Source organism: Spermophilus citellus (assembly GCF_964194105.1).
Source record: "Spermophilus citellus genome assembly, chromosome: X".
Classification (NCBI taxonomy): domain Eukaryota; kingdom Metazoa; phylum Chordata; class Mammalia; order Rodentia; family Sciuridae; genus Spermophilus; species Spermophilus citellus.
In genome coordinates, this window is record NC_138190.1 from 48,756,384 (window position 1) to 48,782,249 (window position 25,866).

Consider the following 25,866-nt stretch of genomic DNA (forward strand, 5'->3'; position numbering starts at 1 on the left):
GGAGTTTACCAATACACTCTTTACCCTGAAATGGGGGAGTTCTCCTTCCCCTAGCTACAAAGCTGGTGTCAGTTGCCAGGGTTCTGTGTTTCTCTTTGCTATCATTCCCAGGTGTTCCCATCTCTCCATTTTTGGGCTCCAGTGTTTTCCCATGGTCACTCATCTCAAAATTCAGCTATACAACTGCTGATTTTATTCCTCTTTGTGGGAGGATGTGAATACTGGGAATTATATTCATTCATATTCAAGGATTTATGTCACTTTTTAAGTAACTCAGTTTTCCTTATCTTTTATATGAAAATAAGTACACCTATTGTGAAGGATTGGGGGAAGCTTAAATGAGATTATGCATGGGATTCCTTGTTCACAGTTTCTGGCATATATTAGGTAGCTGATAAATCATGGCTAGTATTGATCCTGGATTTTGTGTCTATATCATCTGGAACATAACTAACATGTCTTATAATGGACACTATGCAAATGTATTTAGTATTGAACTGTAGGGTAAAATTTCAAATTGTGACATACTTCAAACTGAAGGAAATCCAAAAGTGGCTATGATCAGTAATTTTCTGTATAGTCTCTTTGTTAAATATTAAATAATTTTCCTATCTTCATAACTTAAATAAAAAGATGATAACAGTGAACCAGAGCAATTTGGAAATAAATATTTTAAAAATGCTCTGAGGTAAATGCCCAAACTAAGGAACAGAGTATGGATGAGGAAATTAAGGATAACGACTTTAATTTTATACCCTCTCCCATATTCCAATCCTTTATGGTCCTTATACCAATTATTTACATGTTTCATTTCATTTATTCTTGACAGTGATACTGTAATATGTTGATTACCCTGACTTCTAAGATAAGAAAATATGTTCAGAAAGTTTTGGTGTCCTGCTCCAGGAGGCATAGGTTAAAAAGTTCCAAAAACAATTATTTGAGCTGAAATAAGTAGGACTCCAAATTGGAAGTTTAAGTGGACTAGAAGTTTCCAGAGTGGAAATGCAAGATTTGGCAGATCCTAACTTCATCTCAAATATAATTGTAAGGTCCTGAGAGAGACCCTTGAGAAACCACAGAAACTGACCTAGTACAAATCCTGAGTCCTTTAAAACTCAAATAACCATGACTCATTCATGGTTCCTAAACAATGTGAAACAAATGAGTAGGTTTAACAATATAATAAATAAAACTCAGATGGATGGTAGTTAAGGCAAATAAGTAGTTCCTTTGGGAATTGTCTTCTGTACTAGAATCTTCTAGAAAGCTATAGATCCAAGGAAATATAGTAACTTGATTTTACAATGTGCAAGATCATGTAAGGAAACATTTGAATTCAGTGAGATCACACTGTGTTATTGACTACAAGCCACTGAACCCCAGTTCTGTAAAAGATGTCTACTACTATTAAGTTGCAGTTTCTTCTGGGGAGGACAAATATTAGTGAAACATTTTCCTTGTAAGACATTAGGAACTCTTGTTCACAGTATGCTTTCAACTACAGAGTGTGTTTAAAGCCAGCAAAAGAAAATTATGCTTTTTGTGAAAATATCTCTATCTTTAAGATTACAGAATGAAATGATCAGAGGTATGTACCTGTATAAGCAAAGTTGAAAGGCCTTGTAAGTGGAACATGATGCTTGGGAGCCACTGTGGGATGTGAGGGATATAAGAACACACCATCATCACCTAGCATCTCCACCAGTTCTTTATGCAGGCTTTCTTCAACTGCCTTAAACTTCTTGTATTTCTCTTTGTTATATTTTAACTTTTCCTCGAACAGAGCCAGTCCTACAAAATAATAAATATCAATTTAAATAAAGAAATAATTTGAATTACTATTGCCCATTGTCTTTTCTTATACAAATAATACATGTACATTACAGAACACTAAGAAAGTGATAAAAATAAAACCTTATAACCTTATGATCAAAACCTGAGCATTTTTGTGCATTTACTGTTAACTCCTTCATATCTTTTAAAATAATGCTACTTATAGGATTACTAGATTTTCCTGACAGTATATTACATAATTAATATTTTCATATAAAAACCAGTTATGTACATGTTTTAATATTAACTGTATACTATTTTAATCAAAATAGTATTATTCTTTAATGAGAACATTAATTTGAACATGTATACTATTTTTTTAAAACTCAATGCTGATTAAAAATGTACACTCACAAAACTCTTAGCAATATTTTATGATAGAATTATATACCAGAGGAATGTATCTTTTAGAGCTTATAAACAAATTTAGTAAAGTAGTAGAATACAAGATCAAGGTACATAAATCAATCACTTTCCTATACTCCAATAATGAATCTTCTGAAAAAGAAATTAGGAAAACTATCCCATTCCCAATAATCTAAAAAAAATACTTGGAAATTAATCTAATGAAAGATGTGAATGACCTCTCCAATGAAGACTATAGACCACTGAAGAAAGTGATAAAAGAAGACTGTAGAAGGTGGAAAGACTTCCCACATTCTTTGACAGGTAGAATTAGTATTATCAAAATGGTCATAAACCAAAAACATTATACAGATTAAATGCAGTCCCCATCAAAATACTAATGATATTCTTCACAGAATTAGAAAAAAACAGTTCTAAAATAACAGTTCTCTTATTTTTCACTTGGAAAAATAAGAGACCCAGAAAGACCAGAGCAATCCTGAACAAAAATAGTGATTGCTAGAGTGATCACCGTACGTCAAATTATACTACAAAGCTATCATAACTAAAATACAATGTTAAACAGACACAAAGACAATGGAATAGAATAGAAGACACAGAGACAAACACACATAAATACAGTTGTCTGATAATACACAAAGGTGCCAAAAACACACTTTGAAGAATAGTGTTTATTCTTTTGGTCCTAGGAAAAAAGGATATCCATATGTAGAAGAATAAAACTCGACCCCTATCTCTCACCCTGCACAAAAGTCAACTCAAAGTGGATCAAAGACCTAGGAATTAGACCAGAAACTCTGCAATTACTAGAAGAAAACATAGGCCCAACACGCTAACATGTTAGCCCAGAAACTGACTTCCTTAAGGAGACTCCTCAAATTCAATAAATAAAACCAAAAATCAATAAGTGGTATGGTATCAAATTTAGAAAACCAAACCAAACCAAACAAACAAACAAATGTATGCACAGCTAAGGAAACAAGATTCTGAAGAGACAGCCTGCAGAATGAGAGAAAATATTTGCCATCTTCTCCTTAGAACATAAATATCCAGAGGGTATAAACTCACACACACACACACACACACACACACACACACACACACACACACAAAACCAAATAACCCAATTAATAAACAGGCAAATGAACACCTCACAAAAAAATATATACAAATGCCAACAAATAGATGAAAAACTTTTCAACATTGCTAGCAATTAGGAATGTAAATAAAAACTACATTGAGGGGCTGGGGCTGTAGTTCAATGGGAAAGCGCTGGCCTCACATCTGTGAGGCACTGGGTTCAATCCTCAGCACTACATACAAATAAATATAGATATTGTGTACCCATCTACAACTTAAAAATATTTTTAAAAACCACATTGAGATTTCATCTCACTCCATCTAGAATAGGAATTATCAAGAACACAAATATAATAACTGTTGGTGAGAATTTGGGGGAAAAAGGCACACTCATACATTGTTGGTAAGATTGTAAATTAGTGCAACCCCTCTGGAAAACAGTATGGAGACTCCTCACAAAAAGATAAATGGAAAACCATAGGATGCAGCTATCCATTACTTGGTATTTAGCCAAAATAACTAAAAATCATCATATTATAGTGATATGTGCATATCAATTATTATAGCATCGCTACTCACAATAGCCAGATTGTGGAGCCAAAGTAGGTGCCCTTCAAAAGATGAATGGATAAATAAAATGTAGTATATATACATAATGGAGTATTATTCAGACATAAGGAAGAGGAAAGTATAGCATTTGCTGGTGAATTGATGGAAATGGTGACTATCATGCAAAATGAAATAACCCAGACTCAGAAAGCCAAATGTTTTGTTGTATATGCAGAAGCTAATGCAAACTAAAGGGGAAGAAGAAGGAGAGAACAACTCTAAGAGAGCAGGAGAGGTACAGAGAAGGGATTTAGATCAGGGGACTAGATAAAGGGAACTGAGGGGGAAGAAGAAGGGACAGAATAAGGGAAGAACTGTGAAATTAATCTGACTTAACTTTCCTATGTGCATATATGAATATGCCACAGCGAATATCACCACACTAACTAAAAAATCCTAAAAGTAAATAGCAGAAAGATCAGTAGAGTAGAAGGAAGGAAACAGGGTGAGGGAGGAGGTGACAGAAAGGGGAAGTACTGGGGACTGAATTAGGGAAAATTATATCCCATGCTTTTATAATTATGCCAAAATGAATCCTGAGACAACCTAGGTGCCCTTCAACTGATGCATAGATTAAGAAAAATATAGATATATATAAAAAATGGAGTATTACTCAGCCATAAGGAAGAACTTAATGGCATTTTATGATAAATGTATGGAATGGGAAACTATCATACTAAATAAAATGAACCATTGTCAAAAAGTATAAGGTAAAATGTTTTCTCTGGTATGTTGAAGCTAATCCAAAATAGGGTGGTATAGATAAATAGAAAAAAAGATCAGTAAAATAAACAAATGGAAATGAAGGGAAAGGAGGAGGGATGAGATAGGAAAATACAATAGAATGAATCTGACCTAACTTTCCTATGTATGTGGATGAATATGCCACAGAGAATGTCACCATCATGAATATCCACAAGACACTCATTAAAAGAAAAAAACAACCTGAGGCCAAGATGATGGAATAGAGTTAGTCCTGTTTCTGGCTGCTCTGTGGCATGAAACCACAAAAGCAGACAGGCATCTTCTCCACAAGGTCTCACCTAGACAAAACAACGTCTCATAGAGTGTGAGAAGACCCATATACAACAGATTTTCACAGAAATTACCAGCGTTGTGACCACCTGTAGAGAAATCAGAGCTCTGCACTCGAGTAACAATCCAGACTCCAGACCCAAAGCGTGCAGTGGTAGCTCACGCACAGCTCACAAGCAACTTAGCAGAATCACCTATCAGCACCTCTGCAGAAATCCAGACTGCACTCTGATCCCATGTAGGTCACTCTGATGCTACCTATTAACAGCATAAGGCCATTACCCAGCTTCCCCCACCTCACCAGACCCTCCGGTGCAGGAAGCAGACAAACTCCATCTGGAAAAACCTTCCTCACCATTTTTTGGTGGGCATGGCTATCAGATGGGATCTCCACTTGAGCAGGTACTTGATTTCCATCCCGCCCCAGTGGCAACAACTCGGCACAATAACCACTCAACACAAAAACAGCTCTCAGTTGGACAGGAGTGCAGTGAGAACAGGGTGCTTTCCATTTGGTGTGAGCCTGGGGGTGAGAGGTATCGCAGTTGGGACCTCATAAGTAAGAGAGGGGAGGGTACTAAATTCTGGAGCATAACAGAGAGACCAGGATCTGGGAAATCTTCAGGCAATAGAGCGAGATGATACTGGGGGCTCAAGTCAGACAAGTGATCACAGAAACAGACCCGTGAGGCACAATTCCCCTGCTGGGACTGGTGAGTGGCACTCCCCGATTCCAGATGCTCCACAGAAGGTTCAGTCTTCTCACCCTGGTTAACTACACCATCCTGAGGGCCAAGACACCAGTTTAAACAGACAACCCCACCTACTGGATGAGAAGAGAAGCAGGAAAGAAATGGATCTCTAAGACTATTTTATTTTCTTCTTCTTCTTTCTCTTCTACCCCTCTATCCTCTGGCCCTCACATCCCCAACATATGTAAAACCAAGAACTTTGCATAAAATAGGACTTTGAGGACTGAGTTAACTGAATAATATAATACAGAGGAGTTGCATAAGCCCATTTTTTAATTTTTTTCTTTTTCTTTCTCTTTCTTTCTTTCTTTCTTTCTTTCTTTCTTTCTTTCTTTCTTTCTTTCTTTCTTTCTCTTTTTTCTCATTCTTCTTTCTTTCACCCTGCAAGTTTTACTATTTTTACATCCTGTATTTTTCTAAATGCATATGTGATTTTATTTTATGTACTCTACTGTCTTCCCACATAATTGTCTACCTTAAATTACTTCCTGTCTGGAAACCTGCTACTAACCCTCATCATTATATTTCTCCTTCACATTTCCTAAGATATATTAAATATATACCCTCACATCTTTTCCCCTCAGCATATTGTCCTATACCTGATCCCCAGTTAATTGTCCACCACCAGAAATTGTAAACCTTTTTATGAAACTACTGATTATATTTTAAATAATAATTAAATTCAAAATTTCTGCACATTTATTCTAAATGTCTTAGTAACAACAAATTGTTCATAAGTGATGCATTGTGGATATTGGGATCTGTTAACATTGTCCTTCCCCACAAAGGAGAGATCTTGGAGCACTACAAATCTATAGGGTAAAAACAGTAATACAAAAGATCTACAGAGCTGGGAAGGAAGACATATGAGGAACATGAAGAGACAGTAGAAGAAAGTACCACAAACAAATCAAGATGACACATCATTAGAAGCATTGGCAGCTTCAGCAGAAAATATAACAGAGAAACATTTCATGGTTAAAATGTTTTGGGAATTCAAAGAAGACATAAGAGAACAAATACAGGCAGTGAAAGATCACTTCAACAATGATGTACATAAACAAATCCAAGGGGCTGGGGATACCATCTCACTCCAGTAAGATTGGCAGCCACTATGAAGTCCAACAACAACAAGTGCTGGAGAGGATGCGGGGAAAAGGGTACACTTGTTCATTGTTGGTGGGACTGCAAATTGGTGCAGCCAATTTGGAAAGCAGTATGGAGATTTCTTGGAAAGCTGGGAATGGAACCACCATTTGACCCAGCTATTCCCCTTCTCGGTCTATTCCCTAAAGACCTAATAAGAGCATGCTACAGGGGCACTGCTACATCGATGTTCATAGCAGCACAATTCATGATAGCAAGATTGTGGAACCAACCTAGATGCCCTTCAATAGATGAATGGATAAAAAAATGTGGCATTTATACACAATGTAGTATTACTCTGCATTAAAAAATGACAAAATCATAGAATTTGGAGGGAAATGGATGGCATTAGAACAGATTATGCTAAGTGAAGCTAGACAATCCTTAAAAAACAAATGCCAAATGACTGCTTTGATATAAGGGGAGTAACCAAGGACAGGGTAGGGACGAAGAGCTTGAGAAGAAGATTAACATTAAACAGGGATGAGAGGTGGGAGGGAAAGGGAGAGAGAAGGGAAATTGCATGGAAATGGAAGGTGATCCTCAGGGTTATACAAAATTACATATAAGCGGAAATGAGGGGAAGAGGAGAATAATACAAGTGGAAGAAATGATTTACAGTAGAGGGGGTAGAGAGAAGAGGGGAGGGGAGGGGAGGGGAGGGGGGATAGTAGAGAATAGGATAGACAGCAGAATACATCAGACACTAGAATGGCAATATGTAAATCAATGGAAGTGTAACTGATATGATACAGCAATCTGTATACGGGGTAAAAATGGGAGTTCATAACCCACTTGAATGAAACTGTGAAATATGATATATTAAGAACTATGTAATGTTTTGAAAGACCAACAATATAAATAAATAAATAAATAAATAAATAAATAAATACTTGATGTCAGTATACTACTTTCCCTCAATTGAATTGTCATGGCTACATACAAGCAAGAGAATATTAGTGACTATCATGCCATCAAGATTTTTTTGAAAAAACTTAACTCTGTCAAATAATATTTTAATATATACTTTAAATGATCTTTTTTTAAAAACTACTTCTGTTTCTATCAAAATAACATACCCATTAAAGGCACAATAGAAAACTTTCTGGTAATAGGGACTTCATAAGTAGAACTATGTGATTATAAAAATAATGAAAAGAATTTCTATTTATTCAATATTTACTAGGTTCTCAGATCCATGTTTCCAACTTCCTTAATAAATGAGAAATTTCTAGTGCCTTCAGAATTGGGTATATCTCAGATGTTTTGTGTACACCATGTTATTTAACTGGGAACACATGAAATGAAATATATTTCACTTAACCCACTCAATTACAAAGATAGCACATAATTTTACTAATCTCATTTTGTAGAGTAAAACAGTAAAAAACTGACAGTATAAACAACTTAATGAGAATAAAGCAAGCTACTCTTTGAAAAAGTTACGATTAAATTTCAGTTTGTTGTAATTAAAATAATTTCTATTCACTTCATTTTTCTCAATATAAAGAATGAGCATACCTGCAATATCCAACTCCCTTGAATATTTAAAGGGATCGCATATATATCACACCAGAAGTACACATTTGGTACTCAATGTACATTTTTTACAATAACAGCAATCATCAATTGTTCAACAAGTGTGCATTAACCATGCTAATTTGGTGAGCTTCTGAACTGAACTTATTGTAGAAGAGCAGTGATTACTATTGTATAAGTTGACTCATCAAAATAATATTGAGTGGGATTATTTCTAGGGTCAAATATATTGTACAAATTTTACATTTAGATATTGAAATCCAAAATACAGAAAATTCTCATCAGATTTAGAAATTGTAATATGAGTGTTTGAAGAGCACTACTTAACTTGGTAGGGATGTAGGCTTACTGCATTATGTATGGTTTCTAATCCAGTAAAATGGTCATCAGAATAAATTTGCAGCAAATGAATGCCGTATAATACACAGGGCAGTTTTTGGTACATAATGATAAACTAGAATATGGTGGGTGTGGATAAAGTTACCCATATGTTGCACCTTTCCTCAAATATTGGGAGTGGTACTCATTAGGATATTTTTGGTAGAATGATCTTCTCTTCCCTTAATATATCAACCAAGTAAATCAAAGAAGATGATTTACATACCAATGGAAGGAATAGTGTATACTGACAGACCTAAGCACCATTTGATCAATTCCCAAAGAGGATTAATTGGTTTCCCATGGTCACCAAGGAGATCCACAAATTTTACAGGTTCCTGAGATTTGGGTAAGAAAGAAAACACAAGAATATTTTCTGTAAAACATAGAGTTAATGAACAAACAGACAATATCATTGGCCATCATAGAAATGTGAATCAAAATTATAATGTGATATCATCTTTCCCTAGTTAGATTGTTATTACCAAACAACAACAACAACAACAACAACAAAAACAAATGTTAGCCAGGATGTAGGAAAAAAAGGAATGCTCATACACTGTTGATGGGAATGTAAATTTATACAAGTATAATGGATGCTACTCAAGAAAACTATACCACATTGATACAGCTATCCCACTTCTGGATACATAATAAAAGTAAATAAAATCATCATATCAAGAGGATCATATGCCCATGTTTATTTTCACACTATTCACAAGAGTTAAGATATGGAATCAACCTAGTAATCCATCAATGGATGAGTCAATAAGTATATACATATATATATATATATATATATATATATATATATATATATATTCACACATGTATGTACACATAAACAGACTGAAATATTATTCAGCATTAAAGAAGAAAAAAAATCTGCTATTTGCAAGAAAATGAATTTGAACTGAAGGAAGTTATGTCATTTGAAGTAAGCCAGACACAGGAAGATAAGTACTACATATTCTCTTTCCTATGTGTTAGTAATTAAAAAGATGTGATGAATGTAGAGTAGTGATTATTAGAGATTGGGATGGATTGTGGGAGGGATGAATGAAGGAAGGCTGGATTTTATCAATTCATACTATAAGCATGTATTTAGGTATCACACTAAATCCCATTAATATGTATAATATTTACATATTACTCAAAAATAGAACATAATTCTAAAATAATGTGATTAAGACAAAAATGTGTGCAGGAGACTAGCCCAGAAAGCACAACCCTGATTCTGTGCACAAAGTAAAATATTTTGAAATCCCAGGATTTTGAAAGAAAGAAATGCATAAAAGAGGATAGTACTCCCAGTCACTGATTTCTTTGTCAGTGTATATTCACACATGTATGTACACATAAACAGAATGAAATATTATTCAGCATTAAAGAAGAAACATAAACATAAAGTTTATACCTGGGATAGAGAAACTGTGGAGAACAGAACCATCATTTTTTTTCCATATGTTAAATAGTATGTGACTTTGTTCTGAAGTGTTTGTGCTAAACAGGGGTCAGTGGCTTCTTGCAAAACGGTGGTGATAATGGGGATAGCAGTGGACACACATTGAGTTGAAGTATCTATACTTAGATATTCACCTAAGAAGAGGCAACTGAAGATAAATAAGTACATGAAAGAGCCCATTGGAAAAAAAGACAAAGAAGCAATAAGCATCCCAAGATATGGGTAGACATACAAGCAGCATAAAAAAGCAACAAAATGACCCACACTGACAAGAACACATAGACAACTGACTCCAATAACATTGTAGTAGAGGAAATGTCAGATAAGGAATTTAGAAAGTTCATAGATAACTTGTGCAATGAGCTAAAAAAAAGATGTAAGGATAAAAATTAGAGAGAAAAGACAGGAAGTGAAATATTATTTCAATAAAGAGGGATGATGAAAAAGAACAAAAGAGAAAAACTGTAAATGAAAAACTCAAATTTAAAAATCAATAGATAGCATCACCAATATATGAGACCACTTTGAAGCTAGATTTTTAGGACTTGAAGAAAAAGAATATAATCCTGAAAATAAAGCTGACAATACAGAAAAGACGCTAAGAGACCATGAACAGAATATTCAAGAAACCTGTGATATCAAGAGACAAAATTTAAGAATCATTGATATGGCAATATGTAAATCAGTGGATGTGTAACCGATGTGATTCTGCAATCTGTATACGGGGTAAAAATGGGAGTTCATAATCCACTTGAATCAAGAACTATGTAATGTTTTGAACAACCAACAATAAAAATTTTTAAAAAATTAAAAAAAAAATAAAATCTTGCATGGGAGTAATTTTCTCCCTAACATGAATGACATAGGCAAAAAAAAAAATTACATAAAATACAGAGGAATTCCAGGGAGTTAATGTGGTAAACCAGCATGGCCTCCAGGGTGATTGGAAGCAGTATTCAAATATAGTTCTATGATGTCCTGACATCAACACATTGGGCCTATAATTTATTCAGGTTTAGTCCTCAATGGAGTCCCTTGGTCAGTAGTTCAAATTCCTGGTTGGGCCTGTAATAACAGGGTAATAACAGGGTAAAATATTTTATTTAGAGTATCTATCATACTTTTTCACTCATTTTCAGACATGGAACCTAAATTGGACCTCCATCATATTGAGGAAGGGTAAAGTGATTTAAGCAGAGAATTTGTGAGAATTTTTTAAAAAAGAAAATTAGTAAAAATTCCACATATGCTTGCAGAGAGAAAGTGATAGAAATTATTTTTTAGGCATGGTCCATAAAAATCTCCCTCACATGCTACTTCAAACACTTCTGGGTGATTAGGAGAGAAAAGGCCACAAAGACTTTGGGTAACTTGTGTTGAAGATGCAGTCTCCATCAGCCCAGCATCTCAGGTGGAGAAATACCACCCCCATCAACAAGGGACATTACTTCTGTTATGTGAACAAGAAATAATATCCTACTGTGTTTTAGCAGTTCTATGTTTCAAGTGATATTTATTTCAACAACCGTACTTCTAAGCTGCTAAAGACAATTTTATGTTAAATTTTGGGAAAAAGAGCTTATATAGGAAAATACCCATGTAATATACAAATACATCTGATATATAAAATAAACAATTAAAAGCTAAAAAAAGAATCATTGGTATAGATATGGCTCTAAAATAGAAACTAAAGAAATGCACAACCTTTTCAATGAAATACTAGAATTTTTTCAAATTGTAGGAATGAGATTTAAATCCAAATATAATATCCATGTGGAACTCAAAATAGGCAAGATCAAAAAACGTGGTCTCTAAGACACATTTTAATGAAAATGCCTAATATACAGAATCAGGCTAGAATTTTAAAAGCCACAAGAGAAAAACAGGAAGTCAAATTTAGAGGCAGATCAATTCAGATTTCAATTGATTTCTCAGCCCAGATCAAGCTAGGAGGGTTGCAATAACAATGAAATCAGTAATGAAAGAAAATAGGTGCCAAGCAAGAATACTTCATCCAGAAAACTTGTCCTTCAGAATTAAAGATGAAAGAAAAACCTGTGAGAAACACAACAAAAAGAATTTATAAACACTAAGTCTGCACTACAAAACATATGCAATGAAATATTTCATGCAGAATAAAAAATAAAAATGAAAACAAGCATAGGGATGAATTACACTAGAAGAATAGTTAATTAAAGAAAAATCAATTATGAATTAACCATTAGAAATAAATAAAAATGGCAAGAAATAAAACCTATCTCTGTATGATAACACTGACTGTAAATGGTCTAAACTCTTCAATCAAAGGACACATATTGGCATGTTGGATTGAAAACAAAATCCAAAAATAGGTTGCTTGCAAAAGACTCACCTCAGAAAGACATTGACATATTAAATGCAAAAGATAATGTTTGCTGAAAGTAAGCAGGGTAGTTACTCTCATATCAGATAAAGTGAACTTCAAATGAAAATTAATCAAAAGAGACAAAGATGGTAACATCATAAAGGTTAAAGGAAGCATCAAAAAAAAGAGAGAAAATGATTGTAAAATTCATGAACCCCCTAAACGTGCATCTATGTACATAAACCTTTCCCGATATAAAGAATTAAATGGACCATATACTGTAATACTGGGTGATTTCAATACAACCCTCTCACCATGAAATAGGTCATCCAGACATAAAATAAGTAAAGATTCTTCATAACTGAAAATATTATTGATCAAATGGACTTAACAGACATTTACAGAATATTTCATCCTTCTATGACTAAATTCACCTTCTTAGCAGCTCATGTAATTTCTAAAATGGATCTTATTTTAGATCACAAAAGGAAATCATTGGAAAAAACAAAGTAGAATTTATTCATTTAATGGAACAAAATTAAAAATAAAAAAAGATAAAAATTAGAAAACATTCTAAAATCTGGCAATTAAATTATACTCTGTATTGAATGATGAATAAACAGTATAAGAAATTAGGGAAGAAGTGAAAAAAATTCTTAGAAATGTGGGAATAGTGATACAACATTTTAAAATCTCTGGGAGAGTATGAAAGCAATTATAAGAGGACAATTTGTAGCACTGACTTTCTACATCAAAAAATGAAAGATACCAAATAAATAATCTAATTTTAGACTTCAAGGCCATAGAAAAAGAGGAATAAACTAACACCAGAATCAGCAGAAGACATGTAATAATTAAAATCAGAGCTTGGATTAAAAAAAATTGAGACTAAAAATAATACAAAGTATAAATAAAACAAAGAATTGTTTCTTTGAAAGAATAAGCAAGATTGATAAACTCCTATCTAAACTAACCAAAAGAAACAGAAGCTGCAAATAAAGGGAAAGAAATAGGAAAAAAAAGAAATCTATTTCTCTCTTTGCCCATGACATTATCTTATAATTCAGTGACACAGGACACTTCACCAGAAGAATTCTAGAGTTAGAAGTACATTTAGTAAAGTAGCAGGATACAAGAACAACATGTATAATCAATCACTTTCCTATAATCTGAAAATTAATCTGCTTAAAAACATATTTTTTAAAATTATGCCATTTAAAATGACTCCAATTAAAATAAAATTAACTGGGTTTTGATTTGCATTTCTCTAATTGCTAGAGATGATGAACATTTTTTTTTCATATGTTTGTTGATCAATTGCATTTCTTCCTCTGTGAATTGTCCAGTTCCTTAGCCCATATATTGATTGGGTTATTTTATTTTTTTGGTGTTAAAGTTTTTGAGTTCTTTATATATCCTATCTGAGGTGCATGTGGTTAAGATTTTCTCCTCCTTTATACCCAAGGAACTTAAAATCATCATGCTACAGTGACACAGCCTCATCAATGTTTATAGCAGCTCAATTTACAATAGCTAAACTATGGAACCAAACCAGATGCCCTTCAACAGATGAATGGATAAAGAAAATGTGGTACATACACAGTGGAATATTATTCATCTTCAAAGAATAATGAAATTATGACATTTTCAAGTAAATGGATGAAGCTGGAGAATATCATGTTAAGCAAAATAAGCCAAACCCCCCAAAACAAAGGTCAAATATTTTCTGTGATAAGTGGATGGTAATCCATGATTGGGGGCATGAGTAGGTATTAATGAAGGAACTTTAGATTGTGCAGAGGGGAGTGAGGGAAGGGGAAGGGTTGTGAGGATGGGAAGAACAGTGAAATGAGATGGACATTATTACCATGTATGTTTACAATACCAGTGTGACTCTGTACCATGTACAGCCAGAAGAATGAGAAGTTGTGCTCCATTTGTCTACATGTGTCAAAATGCATTCTACTGTCATGTGGAATGCATTACAATACATTTAAAAGCAAAAAATGGTAAACAAATAAAATACATGGGAATTAATCTAATTAAGTAGGTGAAAGACATATAGAGTGAAAACTATAGTACACTAAAAAAAGCAATTGAATAAGAACCCAGAAGATGGAAAGACCTCTAATGTTATTGGATATGCAGAATTAATATTGTCAAAATGGCCATACTACCAAACAACTTATAGAAAATCAATGCAAACACCAAAAAAAATGGCATTTTTCACAGAGCTAGGAAAAAATTATAATATTTATTTGGGGGTTGGGGCTCAGTGGTACAGCCCTTGCCTCACATGTGTGGGGCACTGGGTTTGATACTCCACACCACATAAATAAATAAAATAATGGTATTGTGTTCATTTACGACCAAAATTGTTTAAATGTTTAAAAATAATTTGGAAGAATTAGAGATCCAGAATAATCAAAGGAATACTGAGAAAGAAGAGAAATGCTAGAGGCATCACAATACCATAACTCAGATTATACTACAGAGTTATAATAACAAAAATAAAATGGTACTGACCCCTAAACAAACACGAAGACCAATTGAATAGAAGACAGAGACAAACTCACATTGATACAAGCAGATGATACATTGCAATAAAAAATATGTATCATAAAATGTCCATATCCCTTTTATTTATCAAAAGCTTCAGGTACTAGCTATACAATCTTCCTGTTCTGAGGAAATAACTTATTAGTGAGTGATTATGACCACTGGCTCTGTGTCAGGCATCATATTATAGTTAGGCAAAAAATAGATTTTTAATTCCCTTTATGTCTTTTAAGGCTATTAAATTTCAGAACAACTTTTAATAATCATAATGCATGTTAAGGTCCAAATGTAAAGATTGGAAGTGGACCCTGAATGGGGTTTTTGTTACTAATCTTTTCCTTTATTTATGATGCAACACTCTGATTATTAACCTATATCTCAGGCAAACATCCTCCGCTTATAGATTTACATAAACTTTTAGGACATTTCCAAGATGTTTATATGAAGAAAAATGTCTATTTCTTTAAAACAAGTTACTTTTTATTTATATTTTTAAAGTAGTAAGGGATGCATGAGTACTTCTTATTGAGAGGCTGCTACATGTCACACAATTCAAAAGGAATATTCTTTTTTTTTAAAAGAGAGAGTGAGAGAGGAGAGAGAGAGAGAGAGAGAGAGAGAGAGAGAGAGAGAGAGAGAGAGAGGAGAGAGAATTTTTAATATTTATTTTTTAGTTCTTGGCAGACACAACATCTTTGTTGGTATGTGGTGCTGAGGATCGAACCCGGGTCGCACGCACGCCAGTCGAGCGCGCTACCGCTTGAGCCACATCCCCAGCCCCAAAGGAATATTCTTAATCCATATAATAATTCTGTAACATAAGTATCTACCCAATTTTATCTCTATTGAGGAATAGGTAAATAACCTGCCTCAGATACCAAAACTAGGAAATGGCCAGTGATTCAAATTTGGGCCTGTCACAATCTATACAAACACTCCTATTAGCCTATATACAGGAAAGTTAAAACATAAACCTTAAGTGAATTCCACATTAGGGATGGGCCTACTCTTTGATCATACAATCATATATTCTTATACCAGAATAGCACTCACTAATCAAAGCTTTTCTTTAAATATTTCATTTTTTCTTATTTTTCCTATTATTTTCTCCATGTCTTCAAGTATATAACTTGCAAAAGAATATCAAAAATCACTTATAGAAAGAAAGAAGAAAAGAAGTGAACATACCTTTCCATCATGTCCCTTTGTTGACATCATTGTAATCCACAACTGAAAAGAATACTTCATTTCCTTCAGTTTAACATGTTGAACTGAGGCACCTAGAATATTTTCAAGGTGGGCCACAACCTTATAAAATAAATATAAAAATAGACAAATATGATAAGAACTTATACCACTGGATAGTGATGTTAGCAAAATGGCAGACTATGGAGGTTTAAGTTCTTGTTCCCCTACAGAAACACCAAAAAATGACATGTAGACTAATATAGCATTTTGAGATAACCAGAACTATTTGAGAAACCATGGCAACAAGGAAAATACCTATAAAAGAACACATTCAAATTTCTAGGAAACATCATGGCATTTTTTCTTACCCTAGCCACCCCACTGCATGGGAAAAAGAGCAGTTGGGAGGAAAGTATTTGATTATTGATTCCACCCTCTCTCAGATTGAAAGTAAAAGAGTAGATCTTGCTTGGAAACTTCTTGTTTGTCTTGGGGCAGCCCAAGGGACTGGTTATTGTCTTCCCTGACTTGTAGCACTGACAGGAATAGTAGCATATTTTGCATATTGGGTTAGAAATTGCTTAATAAATTAAGTGGAGTGGTGGGAGCTGTATCATGACTGATCTGCAAAGTTACTGCAGAACTGTGGATGCTTATAGACATAATATTACAGGAAGAGAAATCAAATACAACTAAACCCTTGAGAATAAGCAGGGGTAAGCTACTGCTGATTATCCTCAGGATCACAATATTGCTTCTAGATCTGTAACTACATACAAGTCCTAGCAGGCCCATAATGGTGAGGTACAAATTTTGACCCACTAGTTGCAATAAACTCCTGAAAAACTTCGTGGTTTTTCAATTTACACAGATAAACATACAAGGTATAGACATATAAATGGATATTAAACATATAGAACAATGGTGGAAGGAACATAAAGTTGGAATGGGCCAAATGTATTGTTATGGTACTACAGCTCATGGGTTTACAAATGGCTCTAAAAAGTTGAGAAAAATGTACAACAAAATGTAGCCTATGGTAAATGAAGTTAAAATTCCAATCTTCCGGGTGCAGTGGCACACGCCTATAATCCCAGCAGCTCAAAAGGCTGAAGCAGGAGGATCATGAGTTCAAAGACACTCTCAGCCACTTAGAAGGCCCTAAGGAACTCAGTCAGACCCTGTCTTTAAATAAAATACAAAAAGTGCTGGGGATGTGCCTCAGTGGCTAACTGTCCCTGAGTTCAAGCCCTGGTATTAAAAAAAAATCCAGTCCTGGATTGGTATACTACAGAGTAAAAGATCCAAAAACTTAGTAAAGATGAACTATTGATTAACATTTCTAAGTGTTTGGATCTTTTACTCTATAGTAATTGTGAGAAACATCTTTGAAATGCTCTGGGATCACTTTTCTCTGAAAATCAGAAATTACAAGGGTAAGAGTCACTATTAAACTTGAAAAGCTAAATTCCATAGGGATAACTGTATCCCCAAGTGTCAGAGTTAAAGTGGCAGTACTTAATTGACAAAGGTTTTGTAGGCATAATGCCCACCAAAAAAGATTCTTAGAAGAATCAAAGCAGAAATTAGAGTAATCTGTCTCACATGGACATATAGCACTGGCTAGATGATCATGTTCTCAGCAGTGAAATAGATGAGAATTCCATTATGCAGAAGAGTCTACATCAATTGAACAAAAGTCTAAGTTGGAGAAAGGCAGGATGGTGGAGTGGAAGTTGACCAAAAATCCTGACTCCTCTACAATCTGCTGTGAGACAACAGCTGATCAGAGAGGAATGCACTGAGACACAATACTGGTCAGAGTTTTGGAGAGATTTAGAAATTCTGCTTGTTGGAACAGAAAACAAAAAAAAATGTGGACACTGAACAGGGGAAGTTTGGGGGAAGTTTAGCAAAGGGAGGAAAAGAAAAATACAATGCTGATAAGTTTCAGAACTAATAGGAAAAAAAAAAAGAAAGCCAGACCAAGTTAAGCTGGGGAAGAAACTGAAAAGCACTTCGCTAGAAGTGCACAGCTTATCTGAAATTGCAGGTGAAAAACTAGCAGGCAGCCATTTTTGCAGAGACCACACCTAAGCCTACTTTTCTATAAGGCATTAAATTTATATATCTTCACCCCAAATACAGATAGCAACAAATACTATCAAAAGGAATACCTTTGAAATGGGCTGTCTGAGTAATATGTTCATGGACAAGGGGAGTGGCATGGAGTGGAAGAGAGAGCAAGTTACGATCAGGGAGTATGGCATGGGGTGGTAGCAAGGGCCCCAGCTACTGCCAAAGGTGTATGAGCCACAGCAGACTGCAGAAGACACCAGGTCTCCACAGTGCCACTTGCAGCACAGATATCAGTCACTATAAAGTGCTCACAGAAGTGGGCCCCAATAGCCAGTAGAAGACAAATGCAAACAAGCACCACAATGCATACCACAGAAACAGTCCACAGGCATGTGTCTCACAGATGTTGGGCACCGCGGAGTCTGCTCAGACATATCCACTGACACAAAGGCTCCAGAAGCCAGCAGAAGTTGCCTGTGGTCGAACACTGCCACATGCACCATGTAGGTAGCCGGTAGATATGTGTTGCACAGATGCTGGTGACGGCATGCCCAGATGCAGACCCTCCAACACAATTGTTGAAAACAGCTGCCACATACCTCCAAAAGGCCACCCAGCAACACTACCACTGGGATACTATGATGTGATGTTATCTGCCATTCCCCAAGCATCCCAAAATCTACACAGATGAGTTCACATCTGTTTTGACAACTCCAGGCACACAAAACATTTTTAAAGGTTCACCAAATCTGCATCTTCAATGAAGAAGAGACATGAATGCTAAGCCACAGACAACTTGTCATAGTTTCCTCTGACCCTCCAAAAAAGCTATGATGCCTGTAAAAAACAAAAATTGAGGGAGCCTCCTATACTTGCACCTGAAGTGGGATGGTGAGGTTTCTACCTCCATGACATAAGAAACATGGAGATAAAGATAGAAGATGTGGGCATTTAGTAATCTTCCCCAAAGCTAATGAAATACAAATCTGGAAGTTCTCCCAAAATGTTTCCACCTCAAATGTTCAGCATGATATGACTTAAAACTCTCTAATGTCAGGATTTGATTTCATAGCAATATTTTCTTTATTGATTTGATAGTTATCCCTCTATTATTTAACATCAAATGCCTTAATCTAATTCTATGTTTCTTTTAATGTTTTAAAATATTAATCATATTTAGTCTTTCTATGTTTATTATCTGTGTTCATATTTATACTCTTTCATCTTTGATATGTCTTTTTCTTCTTGCATTATCTTTTTCTGTTTATCCATCCCCCTATTTTTTTCTTTTTCCCTCTGTTCTTTATGTTTTTCCTTATCATGCACTACATAGTTCAATAGTAATTGTACATTCATTAGTACCTAATTTATCAGCTATTTCTCGAGCATTACTTTCCTTTTCCACTATTGGATTAATGGAGTTGTGCAGAACCTTTTAAATACCTTTTTAAGTAGATGGTATTAGTCAGCTTTTTGTCATTATGGCCAAAATCCTTTCAAAGAACAACTAGAGAAAAGATTTATTTGGGCTCATGTTTTCAGAGGACTCAGTAAATGGACAGCTGGCTTCAAGGTAGAATCATCATGGTGATAGGGCATGGTGGAATATGACAGCCAGAAAATAGAGTAAAAGACAGGAACAGGAAGGGGAGGGGAGATATGTGTGTGTGTGTGTGTGTGTATATATATATATATATATATATATATATATATATATATACAGTCTCCAAATATATACCTCCACTGGCCTCCCTCTTCAAGTCATGAGCCACCTGCCTACAGTTACCTTTCAATAGTCCATTCAGATATCAATGGTTTATGGATTAATCTGTCAATGAGTTCAGATCCCTAATAATTGCCTAAAAGCCTCACTTATCAAACTTGCTGCATTGAGGATCATACTTTTGATACATGACTGTTGTGGTGACAGTCCAGATCAAAATCATGAGAGGTATATTAGTTTGTGTGTTTGTTCTGATATAATTTCGGGGATTATTATCTCCACTAAAACATTGATGGTGACTGAACATAATAGTATGATAATGTTGAGTGGGATTTTTGACATTTAGACATATATCCAATATGGCAAAAATAAAGCAGCACATTAAAAACTTCATAGAAGAATATGATATAATCATTCCATCCAGTGTGTAAAAATCAATATAGAAATATGAGAAAACAAGGTAAAAACCTGCCCCCCAAAGTACATAACATTTCAATAACAGATTCCATAGTTATCAAAGCATAGGAAAAATCAGATAAAGAAATAAAAAAAGTTGATTGTTATAATAGTCAATGAACTGAAAAAAGATCTAAGAAATAAACTAAGGATATAAAAAGCATTATAATAAGGAGATACAGATAATGAAAAAGAAACACACAGAAAATCTGAAAATGAAAAATGCAATTTATCAAATAAATACCTCAGGTGAAAGGCACATTAATAGATTAGATTATGTAGAAGACAGTATTTCAGGCCTTGAAGAAAATGTATGAACTTGAATACTCAGAAAATGAAAGAAAAAGTAGACCACAATCAGAACATAAAATAAATATGAGACATTAAGGGACCAAACTTAAAAATCAAAGTGCAAAATAACCAGAATTAATATGAAATTTTAAAATTCTCCAGAGAGAAACATCATATCCATTGTATAGGCAAGTCAATTAGAATAATATCCTACTTCTTAGTAGAAACTCTAAATCCAAATAGAAATAAAACAACATGTTTCAATCCCTGAAGGAAAATGTCTACTAACCAAAACTGCTAAACCCAGAAAAGTTATCCTTCAGAATTGAAAAAGAAATAAAAACTTTTCAGGATATGCATAAACTAAAAGAATTCATACCTATTAAGTCAGCATTGTTTAAGATACTTTAAAAAAATCCTACAAACAGAAGAGGAAAAAAATGGTATATCTTATAAATCCACAAGTAGCAATTCCCTGAGAGTAAGTGAAAACAGTATTTTTCTAGCAACAAACTAATGTAGGAAGACAGTGGGAAAATGCCAGTAAGAAATTCAGTGAACTAGCAACCAGTTGAAAACAAAACAAAATGACTTTTAGAATAGAAAGAGAATAAAGTCAACAGATGGTTGCAGCACTGGGCATTCTGCAGTGTGGGAAGGGAACTAACTATCAAACAAGCTGAAAGTATTGAGCAACATATTCATAAAATGAACAGAAAAGAAGTTCAGAACAGTGAAGTGAGATTAATACAACTAAAAGTTTTGGCACTCTTGAGTGTAAAAACTCCCAGTGTTATGGGCCAGGCTATATGGGCAATGACTAAACAGACTCCATTTTACCCTGAGACTCCATGTCATGTAAGAAATGCTTCTCCCATGGGAACACTCCACCTCTGTACCTATCAATAGTTGCTTAATATAGCATGTTTGGCAACATAAAATGGCAATTCTTATAAAATGTAAAATTGTTCTTTCTTTGGTTCCCATTTTTCTTGGGCAATGTACCCTGTCAGATATTGAATATCTAGATGTTAGTAACCATTTTCTAACTTCTATTCAACTAGGGTCATTTTGACCCACTTCCTTTCTGCTTGCTTGCTGCTATGACAACCTGGAAAGTCCTATGGAAAATACAAATGTATCCATTGCATTGTTTCAATAACTGCTCATTTCAGCTCTTGTACACCTGGTTGCTTGAAGCAACATCAACCTGGATGTGGTTTTTGTAGGTTTTGCCTTTAAAGACCCTGAAATGCTCAGGCTCCAGGCTGTTCCTTGCAGAGACAGATATGGGTCCTGTGGGGAGCAGTTGCCAGCCAAGTGGCTGGCTAAATAATGACTCTTCAATTCAGACAAAATGGACTGGTACATTTTCTGAGTAGTCTGCCCCATAACATCAGAACTTATTAGCAGAGGTGTTTGTAATAGAGAAGCAATAAAATCTTGAAATGATTCTTTTTTTCTGACTTCTAGAATGACAGACTATGACTATCATCAATTTACCGTTTTCTTTCATATTTCACTCTCTATGTTTGTTTTCTTTTCTATTTTGTTTACTCCTTTCTTGGAATAATTGTTTTCGAATATCTGAAACCAAATCTCCACATAGGCTGTACTTTTCACAGGATTAATGCAAACTCACAGCATAAGAGTGTATGGACTAAGACTGCAACATAGACTAGGGAGAAATGCACAGGACCAGTTGATAGGTCTGTAGACGAGAGAAGGGCATTTTTCATTTGAAATTCAATGTCTGGTATCTGCAATAAGGAGAATGGATTATGGAGGACAATTGAGACATATCATGGTAATAGGGAATCAGAGAATCCCTGCATTATTTCCCCAATTACAGAAGGAGATAAAGGATAGATTGATATATCCCATTTAACCATCTTTTGCACAGAGACTGAAGCTCTTCAAACAAGGGATGTGATGCAAACCAGATACGTCTACACATGTAGCAGGTGAAGTAGGTGTTCACCATTACCAGACTTTCAATCCCACCAATGAACAAAATAACAGAGTTATTTTGAGAGTGAAGAATGTTCTGAAACAGACAAAGTTCCACCAATGGAGGTGGCCAGGGAATGAGGAAGTAGAGGTAAACATACAGACTTCCCTAATGAGGTTGGACAAGAGTCAAGGACAGAAAACAGCAAAACATTTGTGATCCACAAATACCCTCACAGTTGGGAGATTGTAAAATCAAAATTAAGAAAAATAAGTCCTGTATTTCAAAAACCTCAGCAGAAAGAAAGCTGAAACTCTGATAGGTATTAATTCCTTGGTATTAACAATTCACAGATTCTCTCCAAAATGAGTTTTGTCAGAGTTCTATAGGATTTTATATATTTTTTCATTAATTATTTATCTCTTAGCACTTCTTTTCTTCCCTTCCATCTCCATTCACACTTCTCGTTCCTACACCAACCTATTCTCATTTTATTCTTCTTGTTATTTTGGAGCCTATATTCAAATTAATTCAGTATACTATATTCAATGTGTACTATTTTCAACCTTTTCTACATTATTTCTCACAACATTTATCCTTGGCTAATAGAGTTGTAGAGATAATTAATAATAACATTCATAGCATATGTTAATAGATGGTTTGTTCTTAAATTACAACTATTTCTGCAGATTACTCTTTTCTTTTAAAGAAATACTGGGCGTTTAAATTAACATTTTGAGTGCACAGATCAGATGTATTGAGGCTACAATAAAACACCAGCCTAAGATATATCATAAAGAGATAAAGGAAACTCACAAAATACAGGAACAAAATGCACTCAGCAGATGTACAAATTAGGACCTCAGAATATATAAACAGGCCAAGATACCTCAAAAAATTTATAACCCAATAATTAAGTCAATAGGTATTGACATATTTCAACCCACACCAAGTGGATACACTTTCTTCTCAGCAGTACATGGATCATTTATTAAAATAGACCATATATCATGCTTCAAAGCAACTCTTACAAAATACAGAGAACTAGAAATAATACCCTGTATTCTATCAGATTATAATGAAATAAAATTAGAAATTCATGATAAAATAAAAAATAAGAGCTACTCCAACACCTAGAGACTAAATAACATGTGACAGAATGAACAATGGGTTGCAAAAGACATCAAAGAGGAGACTAAAGAATTCTTAGAGGTAAATGAGAACACTGATACAACATATCAAAATCTCTGGGATACTATGCAGGCATTTCTAAGAGGAAAGTTCATGGCATGGAATTCATTCCTTAAAAGAAGAAAAAGTCAACAAATAAATGACCTAACATTACATCTCAAAGCCTTAGAAAAGGGAGAACAAATTATCCCCCAAAGCAGTAGGAGACAGGAAATAATTAAAATCAGAGATAAAATGAATGGAATTGAAACAAAATAATCAATTGAAAAAATTGGCAAAGCAAAAATTAGATCTTGAAGGAAATAAATAAAATGGATAAACTGTTTGCTATGCTAATGAAGAGAAGCAGACAGAGGATTCAAATTACTAACAGCTGTGATAAAAACTAATATGACAGATACTAAAGAAATACAGAGATAATTAGAAATTATTTTGAAAATTTATACTCCAATACAATAGAAAATATTGAAGGTAATCAACAAATTTCTTGAGTCATATGATTTGCCCAAACTGAATCAGAATGATATACACAAGTTAAACATATCAATTTCAAGCACTGAAATAGAAGATGCCTGCCAAAAAAGAAAAGCTCAGGACCTACAAGAAATTCAAAGAAGAATAGCAATACTCCTGAAATTATTTCATGAAATAGAAAATGAGGGAAAACTTCCAAACTCACTTTATGAGGCCAATATCATCTGGATTCCAAAACCAGACAAAGAAAGAAAATATCAGACCAATATGTCTAATGAACATGGGTGCAAAAATTCTCAATAAAATTCGGGCAAATCAAATACAAAAGGTAGGGCATCACAATCAAATGGATTCATCCCAGGGATGCAAGGTTGGTTTAACATATGGAAATCAATAAAATCAATAAATATAGTTCATCACATCAATGAACTTAAAGATAAGAAGCATATGATCATCTCAGTAGACTCAGAACAAGCATTCAAAAATTACAGCACCCAGTTATGTTCAAAACACTACAAAATCTAGGATAACAGGAACATATCTCAACATCATAAAAGCTACCTAAGCTAAGCCCGAGGCCAATATCATTCTAAATGGTGAAAAATTGAAAGCATTCTCTCTAAAAACAGAAACAAGACAAGGATGCCCTCTTTCATCATCTCTATTTAACATAGTCCTTGAAACACTAGACAGAGAAATTAGAAAGACTAAAGAAATTAAAGGGATACAGATAGGAAAACAAGAACTCAACACTATTTGCCAACGATATGATTCTATACCTAGAAGACTCAAAAAATTCCACCAGAAAACTTCTAGAACTAATAAATGAATTCATCAAAATAGCAGAATATAAAATCAACACCCATAAATCAAGGGTATTTCTGTACATCCATGACAAATCCTCAAAAGAGAAACAAGGAAAACTATCCCATTTACAATAGCCTCAAAAAAAATAAAATATGTGGGAATCAACTAAACAAAAAAGGAGAAAGACCTCTACAATAAAAACTATAGAATTCTAAGGAAAGAAATTAAAGAAAACCTTAGAAGATGCAAAGATCTCCCTTGTGCTTGGATAGGCAGAATTAATATTGTCAAAATGACCATACTATCAAAAGCACTATACAAGTTTAATGTAATTCCAATCAAAATCCCAATGACATTCCACATAGAAATAGAAAAAGCAGTCATGAAATTCATCTGGAAAAATAAGAGACCCAGAATAGGTGAAGCAATCCTTAACAGGAAGAGCGAAGCAGGTGGCATCACTATACAGACCTTAAACTATACTACAGAGAAACAATAACAATTAAACCCTGTCTCTCACCATACACAAAACTCAACTCAAGGTGGACCAAGGTCATAAGAATTAAAACTGAGACACTGTGCCTATTAGAAGAAAAA

At 34.3% G+C, this 25,866-nt stretch overlaps 1 protein-coding gene across 1 annotated transcript in view; it reads right to left on the minus strand.

Moving 5' to 3' along the window:
* Positions 1-25,866, minus strand: part of FAAH2 (fatty acid amide hydrolase 2) — a 144,504-nt gene that overhangs the window by 62,598 nt on the left and 56,040 nt on the right. Inside the window, exons 8-10 of the mRNA XM_081278130.1 lie at positions 16,298-16,417; positions 8,968-9,079; positions 1,600-1,794 (exon numbers count right to left, since the gene is read on the minus strand). Of these exons, the coding sequence (XP_081134256.1) occupies positions 1,600-1,794; positions 8,968-9,079; positions 16,298-16,417 (427 nt within the window). The remainder of the gene's footprint in view (positions 1-1,599; positions 1,795-8,967; positions 9,080-16,297; positions 16,418-25,866) is intronic.